The 21,606-nt window shown below is 50.3% G+C and overlaps 1 protein-coding gene across 1 annotated transcript; it reads right to left on the bottom strand.

Moving 5' to 3' along the window:
• Window positions 1-9,325: 9,325 nt before the first annotated feature.
• mlc1 (modulator of VRAC current 1) lies at window positions 9,326-21,369 on the bottom strand. The gene is made up of 12 exons (XM_041258402.1): window positions 21,215-21,369; window positions 19,415-19,613; window positions 17,978-18,067; window positions 17,046-17,099; window positions 16,825-16,926; window positions 16,139-16,240; window positions 14,549-14,617; window positions 14,275-14,391; window positions 11,527-11,583; window positions 11,021-11,143; window positions 10,554-10,721; window positions 9,326-9,817 (listed from the first exon to the last, which is right to left on the bottom strand). The coding sequence occupies exons 1-12, from the start codon at window positions 21,223-21,225 to the stop codon at window positions 9,743-9,745; spliced, it is 1,167 nt and encodes a 388-aa protein (XP_041114336.1). The 5' UTR covers window positions 21,226-21,369; the 3' UTR covers window positions 9,326-9,742.
• Between the last annotated feature and the right edge of the window lie 237 nt (window positions 21,370-21,606).

Raw genomic sequence — 21,606 nt, 5'->3', positions numbered from 1 at the left:
ATCAGCCTGAAAGAACTACAGCATGATTAGTAACAATCATAAACACACCAATGCTTAAATCAGCCATCATAACACGAAATATCACCTGAATACTCACATAAAAAACACAGTGTTTCACCGGACCTGTCGGGCAAGTTGATTGTAAACTTTCGAGTACGTCATTAATCTGGACAGCTGTAATCGTCACACCTGGTCCTACGCTGGAATACGGGGATACAGTGTGGCTATGTGAGTGCTTGTTTAGAGTCTGCGCAGACCCAAAAATTAATCGTCAGGTAATTCAAACATGGTTACATTAATAAAAACACATTTTGTGAGATATTCTCAAGTTCTCGCTAGGGTGATCCAACCTGGCGCATTGTTGAGTATATATAATGTCAATCAATGTGCAGCCTCGCTACGAGAATCAACATGTTAATACCAGTCGCTTTTGACATTGGAAAATCAAACTGAAAACTCTGGCTCACATTTAAGAGATAGAAATCAAGTTTATCCTGAGAGTATGACGTGTGTTCTGGCCCTGCCCACAAGTGTTGAAGTGCATTTCACTATATCATGCAAACAGCAATAATAACAATGTAACATGACTTGCAGTAACACATATTCTTTATAGGAGGGCACTGCTCATATAGAATGCCCGCTGGAGGGAATGTGGGATTAGGAGCTCTTTCTAAATTTACAAGTCGTTTGCTAAGGATTATTTTGCCAGTTCCACAGGGAGAATGTCCTTTAGAGTAGAATCCATTCTAATCCTGCTTTCTTAATGGAGAGGGTATTCCTGTCTAGGTGTGAAGGGAAAGTGAATGTAAAATGTGTTGTGTTTCTCCTTTCCGCTGTTTTTTTTTTTTCTTGCAGTTGCAGCCATGACGATAGTGATCAGCTTTGAAGGCAGTGCAAACAAGATCGGTGTGGGGATAGTGCAAGATGGAGTGGTGCTGTCCAATCCCAGGCACACATACATCACCCCACCTGGGCAAGGCAGGTTCTCAGTCTACTGGCCTCTGATAGTGCAATGTTATAGAGGCACAATCTGGATTCCAAGTGAGCATCCCCAGGGTGTGATTCCTATGTGCTTTCACATCCCCCAGCAGCGTGGCGAAGTAGGGCTGCACTGTGAATGAGGCACGGCCCTCTAGGGAGAGTAGGACTGTAGATTCGAATTTACAAAGTGCTGCCTCACTGTGTGCAGGTGCCCGCAATGCTAAAGCAGTCTGCCAGGTTTAAAGGGTTTATAAACCTCAGATCTTCCCCAGATCAGGCTTCTTACTGTCTTCCCCCCCTCCCCAGGGTTCCTGCCCAGTGAGACTGCGAAGTACCACCGTGCCTGTGTCCTCTCTGTCCTGAAGGAGGCACTGCTGCAAGCTGGGATCCAGCCCGCCGACATTGACTGCGTGGCATTCACCAAGGGTAGGGTCAGTGCTGGACTGTGTGCAGTACACCAAGGGGAGGGTCAGTGCTGGATTGAGTGCAGTACACCAAGGGGAGGGTCTGTGCTGGACTGAGTGCAGTACACCAAGGGGAGGGTCAGTGCTGGACTATGTGCAGTACACCAAGGGGAGGGTCAGTGCTGGACTGCGTGCAGTACACCAAGGGGAGGGTCAGTGCTGGACTGAGTGCAGTACACCAAGGGGAGGGTCAGTGCTGGACTGTGTGCAGTACACCAAGGGGAGGGTCAGTGCTGGACTGAGTGCAGTACACCAAGGGGAGGGTCAGTGCTGGACTGAGTGCAGTACACCAAGGGGAGGGTCAGTGCTGGACTGCGTGCAGTACACCAAGGGGAGGGTCAGTGCTGGACTGAGTGCAGTACACCAAGGGGAGGGTCAGTGCTGGACTATGTGCAGTACACCAAAGGGGAGGGTCAGTGCTGGACTGCGTGCAGTATACCAAGGGGAGGGTCAGTGCTAGACTGCGTGCAGTACACCAAGGGGAGGGTCAGTGCTGGACTATGTGCAGTACACCAAGGGGAGGGTCAGTGCTGGACTGAGTGCAGTACACCAAGGGGAGGGTCAGTGCTGGACTGCGTGCAGTACACCAAGGGGAGGGTCAGTGCTGGACTGAGTGCAGTACACCAAGGGGAGGGTCAGTGCTGGACTGCGTGCAGTACACCAAGGGGAGGGTCAGTGCTGGACTGAGTGCAGTACACCAAGGGGAGGGTCAGTGCTGGACTGCGTGCAGTAACCGAGGGGAGCTGTGGCATGGCAATGACCTGACTGGAGGGACCAGTTCATACAGTACACACAGGGGCAGGAAGAGCTCTGGAAGAAGCCACTACTGGGTGTCAATCACTGCATCGGCCACATTGAGATGGGGCGCCTCATCACTGGGGCAGCCAACCCCACTGTGCTCTACTTGAGCGGTGGAAACGCACAGGCAAGGAGACATGCTGCGACTGCTGCCTCTATCAGGGGCAGTGTGCTGGACTGGGAGCCTGTAGTTCTACCTTTAGGATTGAGTGGGTGATAAACACAGCAGCAGAGGAGTGACACTGTCAGATCAGACTGAGAGAAGAGCCTTATGCTTCTGATCTAGTATAGTGCGCACAGCAAGTATAATAGAAAGTGTGAGCAGGCTTTCAGACTGCATGGTATGTGGTATGAACCAGAGAGATCATGGAAACAGTTTTGCTGTAGATATTAAATAACTTTGCATGCTTGTTTTCAATTGGGATTACTAGAATCCTTCACTTTATTTTTATTGAGTTTAACAGAACACACATATATTTAGTTTGATCTCCCATGGAAAGGATAGACTGCCGTATTATCTGAATGAACTCATGCTGTAAGTGTTCTGGGTACTGTGACAGTTACAACTTGCTCTTGTCCTGTCCATATTCTGAGCGGCGATAACGGATATGTAGAGAGGCAATAGATATTGCTGTAGGAAACTGTCTGGACAGATTTGCACGAGTCATTAAGGTAAGTTCATTGCCCCTCCTCCACCCCCTTCTCATTGCCTCTCCTCCTCCACCTGCCTTCTGATTGCCTCTACTCCTCCACCCCCCTTCTCATTGCCCCTCCTCCACCCCTTCTCATTGCCTCTCTTCCTCCACCCCCCTTTTCTCATTGCCCTTCCTCCACCACCCCCTTCTCATTGCCCTCCTCCTCTACCTCCCTTCTCATTGCCCCTCCTCCAGTCCTTCTCATTGCTGCTCCAGCTCCCTTCTCATTACCCCTCCTCCTTCACTTCCCTCTCATTGCCCCTCCTCCACCTCCCTTCTCATTGCCCCTCCTCCACCTCCCTTCTCATTACCCCTCCTCCACCCCTTCTCATTACCCCTCCTCCTCCACTTCCCTCTCATTGCCCCTCCTCCACTTCCCTCTCATTGCCCCTCCACCTCCCTTCTCATTACCCCTCCTCCACCCCTTCTCATTGCACCTCCTCCTCCACTTCCCTTTCATTGCCCCTCCTCCTTCACCTCCCTTCTCATTGCCCTCTTCCTCTACCCCCCTTCTCATTGTACCTCCTCCACCCCTTCTCATTACACCTCCTCCTCCACCTCCCTCTCATTGCCCTCCTCCTCTACCTCCCCTGTCATTGCACCTTCTCCACCCCTTCTCATTGCTCCTCCATCTCCCTTCTCATTGCCCCTCCTCCAGTCCTTCTCATTGCTCCTCCACCTCCCTTCTCATTACACCTCCTCCTCCACTTCCCTCTCATTGCCCCTCCTCCACCTCCCTTCTCATTGCCCCTCCTCCTCCACCCCCCTTCTCATTGCCCCTCCTCCACCCCTTCTCTTTGTCTAATCGTCCTGTTTTCTAGATATCCAATGACCCCAGCCCCGGCTATAACATTGAGCAGATGGCAAAAAAGTAAGTTGTGTGTTATGTGTTCCTTCCATTGTATGTCTCTTACTTATGCAACAGTGTGAGGGGCTGAACTGTATGATATGGGTCAGTGTTGGGGTTTCACAGTGAGGGGCTGAGCTGTATGATATGGGTCAGTGTTGGGGTTTCACAGTGAGGGGCTGAGCTGTATGATATGAGTCAGTGTTGGGGTTTCACAGTGTGAGGGGCTGAGCTGTATGATATGGGTCAGTGTTGGGGTTTCACAGTGTGAGGGGCTGAGCTGTATGATATGGGTCAGTGTTGGGGTTTCACAGTGTGAGGGGCTGAGCTGTATGATATGGGTCAGTGTTGGGGTTTCACAGTGTGAGGGGCTGAGCTGTATGATATGGGTCAGTGTTGGGGTTTCACAGTGTGAGGGGCTGAGCTGTATGATATGGGTCAGTGTTGGGTTTCACAGTGTGAGGGGCTGAGCTGTATGATATGAGTCAGTGTTGGGGTTTCACAGTGAGGGGCTGAGCTGTATGATATGGGTCAGTGTTGGGTTGCACAGTGTGAGGGGCTGAGCTGTATGATATGGGTCAGTGTTGGGGTTTCACAGTGAGGGGCTGAGCTGTATGATATGGGTCAGTGTTGGGTTTCACAGTGTGAGGGGCTGAGCTGTATGATATGAGTCAGTGTTGGGGTTTCACAGTGTGAGGGGCTGAGCTGTATGATATGGGTCAGTGTTGGGGTTTCACAGTGTGAGGGGCTGAGCTGTATGATATGAGTCAGTGTTGGGGTTTCACAGTGTGAGGGGCTGAGCTGTATGATATGGGTCAGTGTTGGGGTTTCACAGTGTGAGGGGCTGAGCTGTATGATATGAGTCAGTGTTGGGGTTTCACAGTGTGAGGGGCTGAGCTGTATGATTTGAGTCAGTGTTGGGGTTTCACAGTGTGAGGGACTGAGCTGTATGATATGAGTCAGTGTTGGGGTTTCACAGTGAGGGGCTGAGCTGTATGATATGAGTCAGTGTTGGGGTTTCACAGTGTGAGGGGCTGAGCTGTATGATATGAGTCAGTGTTGGGGTTTCACAGTGTGAGGGGCTGAGCTGTATGATATGGGTCAGTGTTGGGGTTTCACAGTGTGAGGGGCTGAGCTGTATGATATGGGTCAGTGTTGGGTTTCACAGTGTGAGGGGCTGGCTGTATGATATGTCAGTGTTGGGGTTTCACAGTGTAGGGGCTGAGCTGTATGATATGGGTCAGTGTTGGGTTTCACAGTGTGAGGGGCTGAGCTGTATGATATGAGTCAGTGTTGGGGTTTCACAGTGTGAGGGGCTGAGCTGTATGATATGAGTCAGTGTTGGGGTTTCACAGTGTGAGGGGCTGAGCTGTATGATATGTGTCAGTGTTGGGGTTTCACAGTGTGAGGAGCTGAGCTGTATGATATGAGTCAGTGTTGGGGTTTCACAGTGTGAGGAGCTGAGCTGTATGATATGGGTCAGTGTTGGGGTTTCACAGTGTGAGGAGCTGAGCTGTATTATATGGGTCAGTGTTGGGTTTCACAGTGTGGGGCTGAGTTGTATGATGTTGTTTCTGTTTCTGTCTGTTTGCAGGGGCTCACAGTTTGTGTAACTTCCTTACACAGTTAAGGGGTTGGATGTGTCGTTCTCTGGGATCCTGTCATACACAGTGGCATGGAAATTCACCTCCGCAATCACGGGGCTCCTCTCCTGCTCTGTACTCAGACACAGGGCTCCTCTCCTGCTCTGCACCCAGACACGCGGCTCCTCTCCTGCTCTGTGCTCAGACACAGGGCTCCTCTCCTGCTCTGTACCCAGACACGTGGCTCCTCTCCTGTTCTGTACCCAGACACGGGGCTCCTCTCCTGCTCTGTACCCAGACACGCAGCTCCTCTCCTGCTCTGTACCCAGACACGCGGCTCCTCTCCTGCTCTGTACCCAGACACGCAGCTCCTCTCCTGCTCTGTACCCAGACACGGGGCTCCTCTCCTGCTCTGTACCCAGACACGGGGCTCCTCCCCTGCTCTGTCCCAGACACGGGGCTCCTCTCCTGCTCTGTACCCAGACACGGGGCTCCTCTCCTGCTCTGTGCCCAGACACGGGGCTCCTCCCCTGTTCTGTGCCCAGACACGGGGCTCCTCTCCTGCTCTGTACCCAGACATGGGGCTCCTCTCCTGCTCTGTACCCAGACACGCGGCTCCTCTCCTGCTCTGGTCTGTAGAGGTTTCTGACAGAATGTGTTTGTTCAGCCCCAGCTCTGTCTCAGCTATTTCAATGTGTTTTGTATGTTTAGGATATGGCTGATAAGATGTTGGGTGCAAGGGAGTGCACTCCTGAAGACCTCTGCTTCTCACTCCAGGTAACAAGGATTTCTGCAAACTTTAAAAAAAACAGTTGAGTCTGAAATCAAAATGTTCGTTCTTGTGACAAAGTGTATTGGGACACTGTAGAACACAGTGAAGAAGTAAGAAACCAGATGCATGACATTTTAAAGTTGTGACAGCCTGTCCCTCCCAGGAAACGCTCTTCTCCATGCTGGTGGAGGTCACCGAGAGGGCGATGGCTCACTGCGGGTCCCAGGAGGTGCTCGTGGTGGTGGGGGTCGGCTGTAAGTATCTCTGTTCATAGCACGGCACAAACACCAGCAGCACACACATGCAATATGCTCATTTTTATTGGTGATTATGAGACATACAAAATTGACATTTGCCTCAAACCCTCTTGAGGATCCATCACTTGACCTGCTGGATGAGGCAGCAGACCCCCCATAACAGAGAGTACCAGGGGGGAGCTGTGGGGGAGCGGGGAGGGGTGTCGACCTCCCCCCCGGAGGGGGAGAACTGGGAGGGATGAGCTGGGCGTGGGAGGGGGAGGAGGAGGGGTAGAACTGGGATTGTGGAGCTATCAGGATTATCCAACCTGCCAAAAGAACCATTAACCCTTCACGTGTCTAGACAGCACATGGATGAATTGAAACTGAGAAGAAGCTAGCCCTATAACACTGAATGCTTAGCAGAGGACTGTGTTGTAATGATGCAGGACGTGGGCAGGGGGCAGTAGAGCGGATGTGTGCTGAATTGGATATCAGAGGACTGTGTTGTAATGATACAGGACGTAGGCAGGGGGCAGTAGAGCGGATGTGTACACAGCTGCAGTTTATTCACTCGATATTGAGCTCCACTGTTTCATTCAGTCTGTTTTGCTTGCTTGCTGTGTTAGGTTTTGTATCGATAAAAGAGCCATGATTGCTCAAGCGGGATGGGAGATGTTTAGATCAGGTCATGTGACTTCACTGGAGGATTCCTGGGTCACACAAGGGTAAGAGAAGTGGTAGTGATAATAATAAGAACTTTGTCTCCAGCATCAACCCTAGCATGGAATGAAAGGCTTGTATATTCAGATTTTATAGATTCATTTGTTATTCATTTGTTATAAGCTGCTTGATGAGATTCTGGGATCAATAAGCTGCTAACAACCAAACGAGCAAGATGGGCCGAATGGCCTCCTCTCGTTTGTAAACTTTCTTATGTTCTTATACAAACTAATGCAGCAATTCAATTTAGGGCAAATGAAAGTGAATGTATTTTTTACGTCCTTTAATCTTCATGTAACTTCATGTAATTAGAGACTAGTCTTGGTACTAAATGAAAATGTAAACACATATTAGCAGCATTTCCATTGTAGCCCATGTCACCAAAACCTCCCCAATGTACAGCCTCAGTGAATATCTCAGCTGCCCCCTTTTTCTTCACCTTCTGCACACTCTGCAAGAAGACAGAAAGGATGATTGCAGGTCACACAGTTCAGGGGGAGAGTGTTTCATATTGTTAGAGTTATGAAGTCAGTTATGTTATCATTTGTAACAATGAAACTGACACCCATCTTGTTTGTGTTGTATTTTATTTGCAGATTCAGAACAGATGAAGTGGAAGTTACCTGGAGAGATTAGAAAATAGATGTTTTTTATAATATTGTTTCTGATGACTAAATTAAAACTGGGGCCCCAGGTCAGCTGTGTGCAGTGATCCTCTATCCCTCTGCACACCCTGCAGTGATCCTCTATCCCTCTGCACACCCTGCAGTGATCCTCTATCCCTCTGCACACCCTGCAGTGATCCTCTATCCCTCTGCACACCCTGCAGTGATCCTCTATCCCTCTGCACACCCTGCAGTGATCCTCTATCCCTCTGCACACCCTGCAGTGATCCTCTATCCCTCTGCACACCCTGCAGTGATCCCCTGTGCACACCCTGCAGTGATCCTCTGTTGCTCTGCACACCCTTTAGTGATCCTCTGTCCATCTGCACACCATGCAGTGATACTCTATCCCTCTGCATGCCCTGCAGTTTTCCCCTCTGCATGGAATACAGTGATCCCCTCTGCATCCCCTCTGCATGGAATACAGTGATCCCCTCTGCATAGCCTGCTGCGATCCCCAATACACACCCTGCAGTGATCCTCTATCCCTCTGCACACCCTGTTGTGATCCCTTATACACACCCTGCAGTGATTCTCTATGCCTCTGCACACCCTTCAGTGATCCTCTATCCCTCTGCACACCCTGCAGTGATCCTCTATCCCTCTGCATGCTCTGCAGTGATCCCCTCTGCACACCTTACAGTGATCTCCTCTGCACACCCTGTTGTGATCCCCTATACACACCCTGCAGTGATCCTGTATCCTTCTGCACACCCTGCAGTGATCTTCTATCCCTCTGCTCACCCTGCAGTGATCCCCACTGCACACCCTGCAATGATCCTCTTCTCCCTGTGCACATCCTGCAGTGATCCTCTGTCCTTCTGTACACCCTGCAGTGATCCCGTATAACTCTGCAGACCCTGCGGTGATCTTCTGTCCCTCTGCACACCCTTTAGTGATCCTCTATGGAGTGTTCACTCACTGTTTCAATGGAGTGTACGTTTACTGTTTCAGGGTTGTGTACGCTCACTGTTTCAATGGTCTGTACACACTCTGTTTCAATGGAATGTACACTCCCTGTTTCAGTGGAGTGTACACTCATAATTTGTGTTGTGTACACTCACTGTTTCGATGGAGTGTATGTTCACTGTTTCAATGGAGTGTACACCCGCTGTTTCGATGGAGTGTATGTTCACTGTTTCAGGGTTGTGAGCGCTCACTGTTTCGATGGAGTGTCCGCTCACTGTTTCGATGGAGTGTACACTCACTGTTTCAATGGAGTGTCCGCTCACTGTTTCAATGGAGTGTCCGCTCACTGTTTCGATGGAGTGTATGTTCACTGTTTCAGGGTTGTGAGCGCTCACTGTTTCAATGGAGTGTCCGCTCACTGTTTCGATGGAGTGCACGCTCACTGTTTCGATGGCGTGTATGTTCACTGTTTCACGGTTGCGTACGCTTATTGTTTCATGGTGTGTTTAAACCTCAGACTGTCCTCGTATTTTATATCTCAGTTAGACTGTTTGTATCCATTAAGGTTACACTGGACCCTGTTTCTGTTCCTGTGTTTGTATGAGGAGCCTGTCAGCTCCCAGGGTAAGGATTGAGAGCCTGCTACAGAGCAGAAAAGAGACACACATGGCTTTATTGGAACAGCAACAGATTGTACCATAGACAAAACAATGCTGTCTTATAAGCACAGAAATAAGCACTGGTAAATATATCACTACTGAATATAAAAATAATGAGTTCTATATTTCACTATATTACATCTCCAAGGTAAGGACTGTATACAGTCAGCTGATTGTTACAGCATTGCAGGTTCAGCCACAGATGTTAGTGAAACCTCACTGTGTTGTTATAAGCAGGGGGTGCTATGTGTGAGCAGCTAAATATGATGTAGAGTAATATTTCTATAGTGCTATAATCTGTTCAGGGTAAAACCCATGTTGAGTTCAGGACCATTCAGCTTCTTCGGGTTGGCTGGGCTTCACAGAAAGAGGCTAATCTGAGAACCAGTCAGACTCTCCTCCCTCTCTCTTCACTGTGCCATCTGCACCACCACTGCCTTCCACGCCTTGTCCTTGTCGAAGTTCTTCATGGTGCCGTTGGAGACCTGGAAGAGGGAGGCCAGGTAAGCAGCATGTCCATCCTCAACACGCTTTCACTGAACTACACCCCACTGCCCAGCCGAGTGTGGCTCCCCCAGCCACTCCTGCCTGTCAGTCAGCATAGTGTGGGAGAAGCAGGGGCAGGTATTCCCTAGCCATGTGAGAGGCTGCTACACAGGAGCAGGTATTCAGCAGCAGTGAGAGAGGGGCAGCTACACAGGGGCAGGTATTCAGTAGCAGTGAGAGAGGGGCAGCTACACAGGGGCAGGTATTCAGCAGCAGTGAGAGAGGGGCAGCTACACAGCGGCAAGTATTCAGTAGCAGTGAGAGAGGGGCAGCTACACAGGGGCAGGTATTCAGTAGCAGTGAGAGAGGGGCAGGTATTCAGTAGCAGTGAGAGAGAGGCTGCTACACAGGAGCAGGTATTCAGCAGCAGTGAGAGAGGGGCAGCTACACAGGGGCAGGTATTCAGTAGCAGTGAGAGAGGGGCAGCTACACAGGGGCAGGTATTCAGTAGCAGTGAGAGAGGGGCAGGTATTCAGTAGCAGTGAGAGAGGGGCAGCTACACAGGGGCAGGTATTCAGTAGCAGTGAGAGAGGGGCAGGTACACAGGAGCAGGTATTCAGCAGCAGTGAGAGGGGCAGCTACACAGGGGCAGGTATTCAGCAGCAGTGAGAGAGGGGCAGCTACACAGGGGCAGGTATTCTCGGGCAGCAGCAGGGCAGTAATGGTTCACTGTACCTCTGTGGGCTGGGGCTCGTGCTGTATGAAGGGGCCGCTGCTCCAGCTGGGTTGGGCCAGGCGGAGATCAGTCTTGTAGGTGACACAGTGGATCACAGTCGCCAAAGTGAGGAACGCCTGTATCAGCAGCAGCACCATCAGGATTAGCAGCAGCACATCGTAGGATTGCTGACAATTACAAAACACACTCAGTTCTAGAATACACAGTGCTGTTGTTACACTGTCTGACCACATTGGTATTTCTGAACCAGTAAACATGATTAGAAGTTAGGGTCTATAATACAGCAATGTCCACTGTAGCAGCTCATGAAACTCAGAAACGAAACATGTCAGAGATGATAGTGAGTTCAGTAACTGCAGCTCTAGACTAAAACAGTATGGTCAGAGTGCCTATTGATGGCTGTGCAGGCAGTTAGTTGGTGCCATGGGCTGAGGGGTCAGGCTGGGCTGAGCAGAGCAGGGCTCACCTTGGCAGCAGGCAGCTCGTGGAGGAAGATGTTAATGAAGCTCATGATGCTGACTGACAGGTATCCAGAGGCAGAGAAGAGCAGCGGGGCGGTGACGCTGCCGATAGCAATCAGGACCTCCACCTGCAGAGCAGCAGAGAGAGAACATCAGAGACCAGCGCAGGGCTATTTTACAACATCAGAGACCAGCGCAGGGCTATTCTACAACATCAGAGACCAGCGCAGGGCTATTCTACAACATCAGAGACCAGCGCAGGGCTATTCTACAGGACCTCCATCTGCAGAGCAGCAGCACAGAGAACAAAAGAGACCAGCGCAGGGCTGTTATACAACATTAGAGGGGTAAGGTATTGAGACCCTTGTTCAGTCCAAGTGATGCTCTGTTGATACAGTGTTTAAATAAGCGGTAGTTTCTGACTCTGAGGGGGGTGGGATTGAGAACCTTCTTCAGTCCGAGTGATGCTCTGTTGCAGTTTTCTCAGCGGTTCTGTTCTGGAATCACTTACCAGACACTTGTTGGGATACTCTGCTGCTACATGGCTGGCAATGGCACTTGGGAAACACTGCAGACAGAGGATCAGCAGGTTAACAGTCACATCAACAGGATTACATCCCTGCTATTAACTCATATTGTTCTGCTTTGCCTGTGAGAAAATCATCTCCTTACTGAGCTCTAACACCGTCCTGCCCTGTACACTGAGCTCTAACACTGCCCTGTCCTGTACTCTGAGCTCTAACACCGTCCTGCCCTGTACTCTGAGCTCTAACACTGTCCTGTCCTGTACTCTGAGCTCTAACACTGTCCTGTCCTGCCCTCTGAGCTCTAACACTGTCCTGTCCTGTACTCTGAGCTCTAACACTGTCCTGTCCTGTACTCTGAGCTCTAACACTGTCCTGTCCTGCCCTCTGAGCTCTAACACTGCCCTGTCCTGTACTCTGAGCTCTAACACTGTCCTGTCCTGTACTCTGAGCTCTAACACTGTCCTGTCCTGTACTCTGAGTTCTAACACTGTCCTGTCCTGTACTCTGAGCTCTAACACTGCCCTGCCCTGTACACTGAGCTCTAACACTGCCCTGTCCTGTACTCTGAGCTCTAACACTGTCCTGTCCTGTACTCTGAGCTCTAACACTGCCCTGTCCTGTCCTGTACTCTGAGCTCTAACACTGTCCTGTCCTGTACTCTGAGCTCTAACACCGTCCTGTCCTGTACTCTGAGCTCTAACACTGTCCTGCCCTGTACTCTGAGCTCTAACACTGTCCTGTCCTGTACTCTGAGCTCTAACACTGTCCTGTCCTGTACTCTGAGCTCTAACACTGTCCTGTCCTGTACTCTGAGCTCTAACACTGTCCTGTCCTGTACTCTGAGCTCTAACACTGTCCTGTCCTGCCCTCTGAGCTCTAACACTGTCCTGTCCTGTACTCTGAGCTCTAACACTGTCCTGTCCTGTACTCTGAGCTCTAACACTGTCCTGTCCTGTACTCTGAGCTCTAACACTGTCCTGTCCTGTACTGTGAGCTCTAACACTGTCCTGTCCTGTACTCTGAGCTCTAACACTGTCCTGTCCTGTACTCTGAGCTCTAACACTGTCCTGTCCTGTACTCTGAGCTCTAACACTGTCCTGTCCTGTACTCTGAGCTCTAACACTGTCCTGTCCTGTACTCTGAGCTCTAACACTGTCCTGTCCTGTACTCTGAGCTCTAACACTGTCCTGTCCTGTACTCTGAGCTCTAACACCGTTCTGTCCTGTACACTGAGCTCTAACACCGTCCTGTCCTGTACTCTGAGCTCTAACACTGTCCTGTCCTGTACTCTGAGCTCTAACACTGTCCTGTCCTGTACTCTGAGCTCTAACACTGTCCTGTCCTGTACTCTGAGCTCTAACACTGTCCTGTCCTGCACTCTGAGCTCTAACACTGTCCTGTCCTGTACTCTGAGCTCTAACACTGCCCTGTCCTGTACTCTGAGCTCTAACACTGTCCTGTCCTGTACTCTGAGCTCTAACACTGCCCTGTCCTGTACTCTGAGCTCTAACACTGTCCTGTCCTGTCCTGTACTCTGAGCTCTAACACTGTCCTGTCCTGTACTCTGAGCTCTAACACTGTCCTGTCCTGTACTCTGAGCTCTAACACTGTCCTGTCCTGTACTCTGAGCTCTAACACTGTCCTGTCCTGTACTCTGAGCTCTAACACTGTCCTGTCCTGTACTCTGAGCTCTAACACTGTCCTGTCCTGTACTCTGAGCTCTAACACTGCCCTGTCCTGTACTCTGAGCTCTAACACTGTCCTCTCCTACCCTGTACTCTGAGCTCTAACACTGTCCTGTCCTGCCCTGTACTCTGAGCTCTAACACTGTCCTGTCCTGTACTCTGAGCTCTAACACTGTCCTGTCCTGTACTCTGAGCTCTAACACCGTCCTGTCCTGTACTCTGAGCTCTAACACTGTCCTGTCCTGTACTCTGAGCTCTAACGCTGTCCTGTCCTGTCCTGTACTCTGAGCTCTAACACTGTCCTGTCCCTGTGAGCTCTAACACTGTCCTGTCCTGTACTCTGAGCTCTAACACTGCCCTGTCCTGTCCTGTACTCTGAGCTCTAACACCTGTCCTGTCCTGTACTCTGAGCTCTAACACTCCCCTGTCCTGTACTCTGAGCTCTAACACTGTCCTGTCCTGTACACTGAGCTCTAACACTGCCCTGTCCTGTACTCTGAGCTCTAACACTGTCCTGTCCTGTACTCTGAGCTCTAACACTGTCCTGCCCTGTCCTGTACACTGAGTTCTAACACTGTCCTGTCCTGTACACTGAGCTCTAACGCTGTCCTGTCCTGTCCTGTACTCTGAGCTCTAACACTCCCCTGTCCTGTACTCTGAGCTCTAACACTGTCCTGTCCTGTACACTGAGCTCTAACACTGCCCTGTCCTGTACTCTGAGCTCTAACACTGTCCTGTCCTGTACTCTGAGCTCTAACACTGCCCTGTCCTGTCCTGTCTTGTATAGTGAGGTCTAACACTGCCCTGTCCTGTACAATGAGTTATAACACTGTCCTCTAACACTGTTCTGTGCTGTACACTGCCCTGTCCTGTACTCTGGGCTCTAACACTGTTCTGTGCTGTACACTGCCCTGTCCTGTACTCTGGGCTCTAACACTGTTCTGTGCTGTACGCTGCCCTGTCCTGTATTCTGGGCTGTAACACTGTTCTGTGCTGTACACTGCCCTGTCAAGTACACTGCACTGGCATGCTTGTTGCGTTACTCACAGCCACTAGTATCCAGAAGAAGGTAGCAGACAGATAGGGTCCCGGGACCAGAGCATCCATATTGAGGGCGATGATCCCACCGAACACAGCCGAGATCCCCACTATCAATTCAATCACCTTGCAAGGTCAGAGACAGGGGAGAGAGTATATCATAAATTTGTTAAAACAAAACTGCAGAAGCTCCAGTATCTATACAAGACTCACATCCAATATCTATACAGGACTCACTCCAGTATATATACAGGACTCACACTCATTCCGATTCATTACTCACAGAGTAGGACTTGAGGATGCGTGTGGGGAAGATGATGGGGTTCAAGAAGCCAGAGTCATAGGCGTGAGGCTGAAACACAAAGAGAAAGAGGTTATTGCAGGTATCATGACTGTTTTCACTCTACTGCTCCTATAGGACTTGAGGATTACTACAGCAGCTTAACGTATTAACTGAAGGGCTTTGGAAACCTGAATGGAATGAAGTGAAGTGATGTCACTGTGAGCCAGGGAGAGGGGAGGAGTCAGTGAATCACTGAGCCAGGGAGAGGGGAGGAGTCAGTGAATCACTGAGCCAGGGAGAGGGGAGGAGTCAGTGAATCACTGAGCCAGGGAGAGGGGAGGAGTCAGTGAATCACTGAGCCAGGGAGAGGGGAGGAGTCAGTGAATCACTGAGCCAGGGAGAGGGAAGGAGTCAGTGAATCACTGAGCCAGGGAGAGGGGAGGAGTCAGTGAATCACTGAGCCAGGGAGAGGGGAGGAGTCAGTGAATCACTGAGCCAGGGAGAGGGGAGGAGTCAGTGAATCACTGAGCCAGGGAGAGGGGAGGAGTCAGTGAATCACTGAGCCAGGGAGAGGGGAGGAGTCAGTGAATCACTGAGCCAGGGAGAGGGGAGGAGTCAGTGAATCACTGAGCCAGGGAGAGGGGAGGAGTCAGTGAATCACTGAGCCAGGGAGAGGGGAGGAGTCAGTGAATCACTGAGCCAGGGAGAGGGAAGGAGTCAGTGAATCACTGAGCCAGGGAGAGGGGAGGAGTCAGTGAATCACTGAGCCAGGGAGAGGGAAGGAGTCAGTGAATCACTGAGCCAGGGAGAGGGGAGGAGTCAGTGAATCACTGAGCCAGGGAGAGGGAAGGAGTCAGTGAATCACTGAGCCAGGGAGAGGGGAGGAGTCAGTGAATCACTGAGCCAGGGAGAGGGGAGGAGTCAGTGAATCACTGAGCCAGGGAGAGGGGAGGAGAGCCAGGGAGAGGGGAAGGAGTCAGTGAATCACCGAGCCAGGGAGAGGGAAGGAGTCAGTGAATCAGTGAATCACTGAGCCAGGGAGAGGGAAGGAGTCAGTGAATCACCGAGCCAGGGAGAGGGAAGGAGTCAGTGAATCACTGAGCCAGGGAGAGGGGAGGAGTCAGTGAATCACTGAGCCAGGGAGAGGGGAGGAGTCAGTGAATCACTGAGCCAGGGAGAGGGAAGGAGTCAGTGAATCACTGAGCCAGGGAGAGGGGAGGAGTCAGTGAATCACTGAGCCAGGGAGAGGGGAGGAGTCAGTGAATCACTGAGCCAGGGAGAGGGAAGGAGTCAGTGAATCACTGAGCCAGGGAGAGGGGAGGAGTCAGTGAATCACTGAGCCAGGGAGAGGGGAGGAGTCAGTGAATCACTGAGCCAGGGAGAGGGGAGGAGTCAGTGAATCACTGAGCCAGGGAGAGGGGAGGAGTCAGTGAATCACTGAGCCAGGGAGAGGGAAGGAGTCAGTGAATCACTGAGCCAGGGAGAGGGGAGGAGTCTATGGATTACTGAGCCAGGGAGAGGGGTGTGTGGTCTGAGTGAGGCAGTCAGGGAGAGAGAGGGAGGATGCTGTGATGGAGGGGCGGGTCCTACCTTCCTGCGGCTGCAGCACTCCTCAGAGGAGCGGGCAGAGAGGATCACAGTGCTTGCCATCAGGATCTCCAGCAGAATCAATAAGATCAGGTTGAAATTGATCTGGAGAGAGGAGAGGGGGAGGAGCAATGGGGAGAGGGGAGGGGGTGGGGGAGGCATATTAAAATATACATACAATTAATTTGATTCATAATATTGTACTTTTGAATATTGTTTTCAATAAACCAAGTGCTGTAGTGTTGTGGACACACATACTCTTTTGCTCATGCACATATAACAGAACACTCGCTCTCACTCCCTCACACACTCACATTCCCTCACACTCACCCTCACTCCCTCACACACACACACTCACTCCCCCACACACTCCCACTCTCACACCCTGCTCACTCCCTCACACACTCACACTCCCCCTGACTCCATCATACACACACACACTCACATTCCTTCACTCCTCCTCACTCCCTCACACTCAAACACACCCTCACTCACCCTCACTCCCTCACACACACACTCACTCCCCCACACACTCCCACTCTCACACCCCACTCACTCCCTTACACACACACTCACACTCCCTCACACTCACACTCAAACACCCCTCACTCACTCTCCCTCACTCACACTCACACTCCCTTTCCCACTCACTCCCTCACACACACAGCGGGATTCTCAACGATGCTCACATTGATGGCTGTTGGGTTCAGCACCAGTTTGCAGCCGAACCACACCAGGCAGGTTGTCGTGACAGCGAACGCCGACACAAACATGACCTGGTAATCGGAGACCTGCAGGAGACAAAGAAACACCCCTTCAGAGTGACGTCTGGATCTGCATTCTCATTGGATAATACTGTTCAGTCAAAGCCACTCCTACTGGACCTCAGTGAAGAAGAGAGCAAACCTACCACAGTCCTCCCATTCCTCGCGATTGCGAAGCTCACCACAGCAACAGGGATGCTCTGCAAGACAAGGGGACTAATGAAGCTGCAGGAATCTGACAGACACTGTTGCCTGTGTGAACGGGATTCATTCAGAGCAGCAGAGATCACTGTGAACTATAACTAGGACCCTGTTAGTTCATTCATTCAGAGCAGCAGAGATCACTGTGGACTATAACTAGGACCCTGTTAGTTCATTCATTCAGAGCAGCAGAGATCACTGAACTATAACTAGGACCCTGTTAGTTCATTCATTCAGAGCAGCATAGATCACTGTGGACTATAACTAGGACCCTGTTAGTTCATTCAGAGCAGCAGAGATCACTGTGGACTATAACTAGGACCCTGTTAGTTCATTCATTCAGAGCAGCAGAGATCACTGTGGACTATAACTAGGACCCTGTTAGTTCATTCATTCAGAGCAGCAGAGATCACTGTGGACTATAACTAGGACCCTGTTAGTTCATTCATTCAGAGCAGCAGAGATCACTGTGGACTATAACTAGGACCCTGTTAGTTCATTCATTCAGAGCAGCAGAGATCACTGTGAACTATAACTAGGACCTTGTTAATTCTGGATTCACAGAGCAGCAATCAATGCCTCTTTGTTTGCCGCAGACCTGCTCTGCTCAATGAACTCGAAGATGAGCCTCCATGCTGACTGAAGACAATAGGAGGCATCAGAGTTCTGCAAATCACAGGCTGTGTAGAGCAAGTCAGCTGGTATCATACTATAGCTAGCTCTTGTACACCTTGTGCTGAGACCTGGCTGTATAGCAAAGCCTATTGCTGAGTCACTCCAGGGGCACAGTGGTCTCTATGTGTTATCAGGGCTTCTCTGTTATATCCACCTCCACCCCAGCCTGTAGAACCCCAATAGGACTGTAGAGGGTGCTTACTGAACCTGCAGCGCAGCGAAGGTAATCCATGGCATCTGGAAACACATTCCCCAGGTAGAGAGAGAAGCCAGCCGTGATCAGGACACTGCTCTGAAACACAGACAGGCACTTTAGACAGTTTCCAGAATGGGAAGCCCTTTGCCTGATTCACACACTGCCAGAGTCTGCATTAAGAGAGGCTTGACCTGCTTCATTTACTAGGGCCAGAATGGTCTGTCTGTATGTGTATCTGTATCTGTGTATATCTGTGTGTGTGTTTGGGTCTGTGTTTGTAAAAAGGTAGTACTAGAGGGGCAAAACAATTACATCCCAAAAGTAGACAAATCTAAATCTAAAACAACATTGACAAAATGATTCAATAGATCAATTAAAAAAAATATTCAGAGAAAAAAGGCACTTTACAGAGCGTTTAAAAGGGACCAAAAACAAAGTACACAGAAAGAGTACTCGGAACTGCAAACACAAGTCAAAAAGGAAGTTAGAAAGGCCAGAGAGAGATAGAAATGAACATTGCCAAGGGGGCTAAAACCAATTTCAAAAGGTTTTTCCAATATTACAACAGCAAGAGAACATTCAAAGAGGAGGTTAAATGTGTAAGAGATACAAATGGCAAAATCACAGACGAAGAAAAGAAAATAGCAAATGTGTAAAATTATTACTTTTCGCAAGTTTTTACAAAGGAGGATATGGACAACATGCCCCACATGTCAACCTGTTCCTATCCAGTTTTAAACAACTTTAGCATAACCGAGGCAGAAGTGTTAAAGGGACCAGGAGCTCTTAAAATGCTCTTGGAGAAAGATCCTCAAGCAGGTTCAGAAGCATTTAAACTAGAAAGGAAGGGGGAGAAATCAACAAAAAAACAGGAGAGACCAGATCAAAACAAAGACAACAACCGTTAAATGTACTTATCTAAATGCTAAAAGTATAAGAAACAAAATTTTAAAACTTGAAGCTACTGCGCTAACAAGTGAGGGTCTGGAATCAACTCCCCAGTAATGTTGTTGAAGCTGACACCCTGGGATCTTTCAAGAAGCTGCTTGATGAGATTCTGGGATCAATAAGCTACTAACAACCAAACGAGCAAGATGGGCCGAATGGCCTCCTCTCGCTTGTAAACTTTCTTATGTTCTTACTTTCTTTTGTGTCTGTGTTTGAGTGTTAGTGTGTGTGTTTGTGTGTGACTTTTTTTTGAGTTTGTCTGTTTGAGTGTGTGTGTTTGTGTGTGTATGTCTGTGTTTGTGTGTGTGTGTGTGTTTGACTATGTCTGTATTTGAGTGTTTATGTGTGAGTGTGTGTTTGAGTATGTGTGTTTGAGTTATGTGAGTGTATGTGTTTGTTTGTGTGTGTGTGTGCTTGAGTGTGTCTGTGTTTGAGTATGTGTGTGTGTGTAGAAGGCGGGGTACAGAGTCAGAAGCTGTTCACATGTTAACCCACCCCGATGAGGATGCTGAAGAGCCAGGCTCGGTAGCTCAAGCAGGAGGGGAATCTGTCTGCGAGCTGCAGGTCACTGGCTTTCACCTCCACAGAATAGCTGCTGTTCTCCGGCCGGCTTCCACGCTCCAGCGTCGGCATCCTGTCATAAGAGAACTCCTCCCGTGATCCATCCTCACGAGTCATCTCAGCACGCACCTGACTGAGAGGAGGGGGGGGGGGGTTACAGACAGGCACTGTACACCTGGAGAGAGGAGAGGAGATGTGCTGACCTCGCGAGTCATCTCAGCAAGCACCTGACTGAGAGGACAGAGGAGAGAGGGGGGTTACAGACAGGCACTGTACACCTGGAGAGAGGAGAGGAGATGTGCTGACCTCGCGAGTCATCTCAGCAAGCACCTGACTGAGAGGAGAGAGGAGAGAGGTGGGTTACAGACAGGTACTGTACACCTGGAGAGAAGAGAGGAGATGTGCTGACCTCGCGAGTCATCTCAGCAAGCACCTGACTGAGAGGAGAGAGAAGAGAGGCGGGTTACAGACAGGCACTGTACACCTGGAGAGAAGAGAGGAGATGTGCTGACCTCGCGAGTCATCTCAGCAAGCACCTGACTGAGAGGAGAGAGGAGAGAGGCGGGTTACAGACAGGCACTGTACACCTGGAGAGAGGAGAGGAGATGTGCTGACCTCGCGAGTCATCTCAGCAAGCACCTGACTGAGAGGAGAGAGGAGAGAGGCAGGTTACAGACAGGCACTGTACACCTGGAGAGAAGAGAGGAGATGTGCTGACCTCGCGAGTCATCTCAGAGAATGACGTCTGCACTGAACCCCCTCCATGTGACCTCAGAGAATGATGTCTGCACTGAACCCCCTCCATGTGACCTCAGAGAATGATGTCTGCACTGAACCCCTTCCATGTGACCTCAGAGAATGACGTCTGAGGACAGACAAGCAGCATTAACATGAGACAGTGACCGAGGTGAATGAGTGCAGTCAGGTACATGCTCAATTTACAATTACTGCAGTGCTTTATAATCCTAGTTCAACACACACACAGAGTAAGTCTGTTTGATACTGTGAATCATTAACACATCACCACTGGAAAGATTTTTAACAACGGCACAAGCCTGAGTTATAGGTAATACAGCGCCATGGAAACCTGCAATATAACTTGCTGAGTTCAAATGGAAAGAAATCTGTGCCCTGGGACAAAGGCTTCATTCATTTGACCCAGTCTGAATCTGGCAATGATCCAACAATAATGTATTTTAAACTTCAACAAACTTAACAAAAGCGTTGATCAGATACATAGCAACAACTGGGCCTTTCCAACCAAAGCAAACATACACACTTCTCATTATTGGGCTTTTGCTTTCCTGTCTCTAAGAACTCCTCGAAACTTCTACAGCTCTGGAGATGAGAAACTGTGCCTTCCCCCATCTATGCTCTGGAGAGGGGCCAGAGAACAGGAACTGTCCCGATACGTTTCCATTGTCCCTCCACCACTGCCGCACAGCAGGCAGCTCCAGAAATCGAGCTTCCCCTGCAGCCCTGCCTCTCCCTGAGCTTCCCCTGCAGCCCTGCCTCTCCCTGAGCTTCCCCTGCAGCCCTGCTTTTCCCTGAGCTTCCCCTGCAGCCCTGCCTCTCCCTGAGCTTCCCCTGCAGCCCTGCCTCTCGCTGAGCTTCCCCTGCAGCCCTGCCTCTCCCTGAGCTTCCCCTGCAGTCCTGCCTCTCCTTGAGCTTCCCCTGCAGCCCTGCCTCTCCCTGAGCTTCCCCTGTAGCCCCGCTGTCACATGTTATATTCACCTGCTGCTCATTGCTGCTGTGTCCGTTGCTGCACAGATGCAGGTGGAAGCAGTCACCGGGCACAGGGAGCTGCTGTTTGAGGAGTCCTCGATGTGTCTGCTGTGCAAAGGGAGGCTCAGCTCTGAAGCTACAGCAAACTCTGCTTCACACTGTCTTTAAAAAGTTTGGAACAGGATCTATTCAGCCTGAGAACAAAAAGCCCAGCAAACAACATCAGAGAGCTCTGAAGCTACAGCAAACTCTGCTTCACACTGTCTTTAAAAAGTTTGGAACAGGATCTATTCAGCCTGAGAACAAAAAGCCCAGCAAACAACATGTTCCTGTGCCAGAGAGGGCATGCCTGCTGCATTTCAATGAGGAGCGAGGCTCAAATGGGGCTGCAATGAAGGGCC

Source organism: Polyodon spathula, chromosome 8, assembly GCF_017654505.1.
Source record: "Polyodon spathula isolate WHYD16114869_AA chromosome 8, ASM1765450v1, whole genome shotgun sequence".
Taxonomy (NCBI): Eukaryota; Metazoa; Chordata; class Actinopteri; order Acipenseriformes; family Polyodontidae; genus Polyodon; species Polyodon spathula.
Note: the sequence above shows the minus strand (reverse complement) of the source record. Positions and strands in the feature narration are given on the sequence as shown.

Excerpts from the sequence above, each read along its gene's own strand:
- mlc1 (XM_041258402.1), bottom strand. Across the intron at positions 17,100-17,977 it reads TTCGCTGCGCTGCAGGTTCA|AGCATCCCTGTTGCTGTGGT; the intron begins GTAAGCACCCTC and ends CTTGTCTTGCAG. Across the intron at positions 9,818-10,553 it reads ACGAGCCCCAGCCCACAGAG|GTCTCCAACGGCACCATGAA; the intron begins GTACAGTGAACC and ends TCCCTCTTCCAG.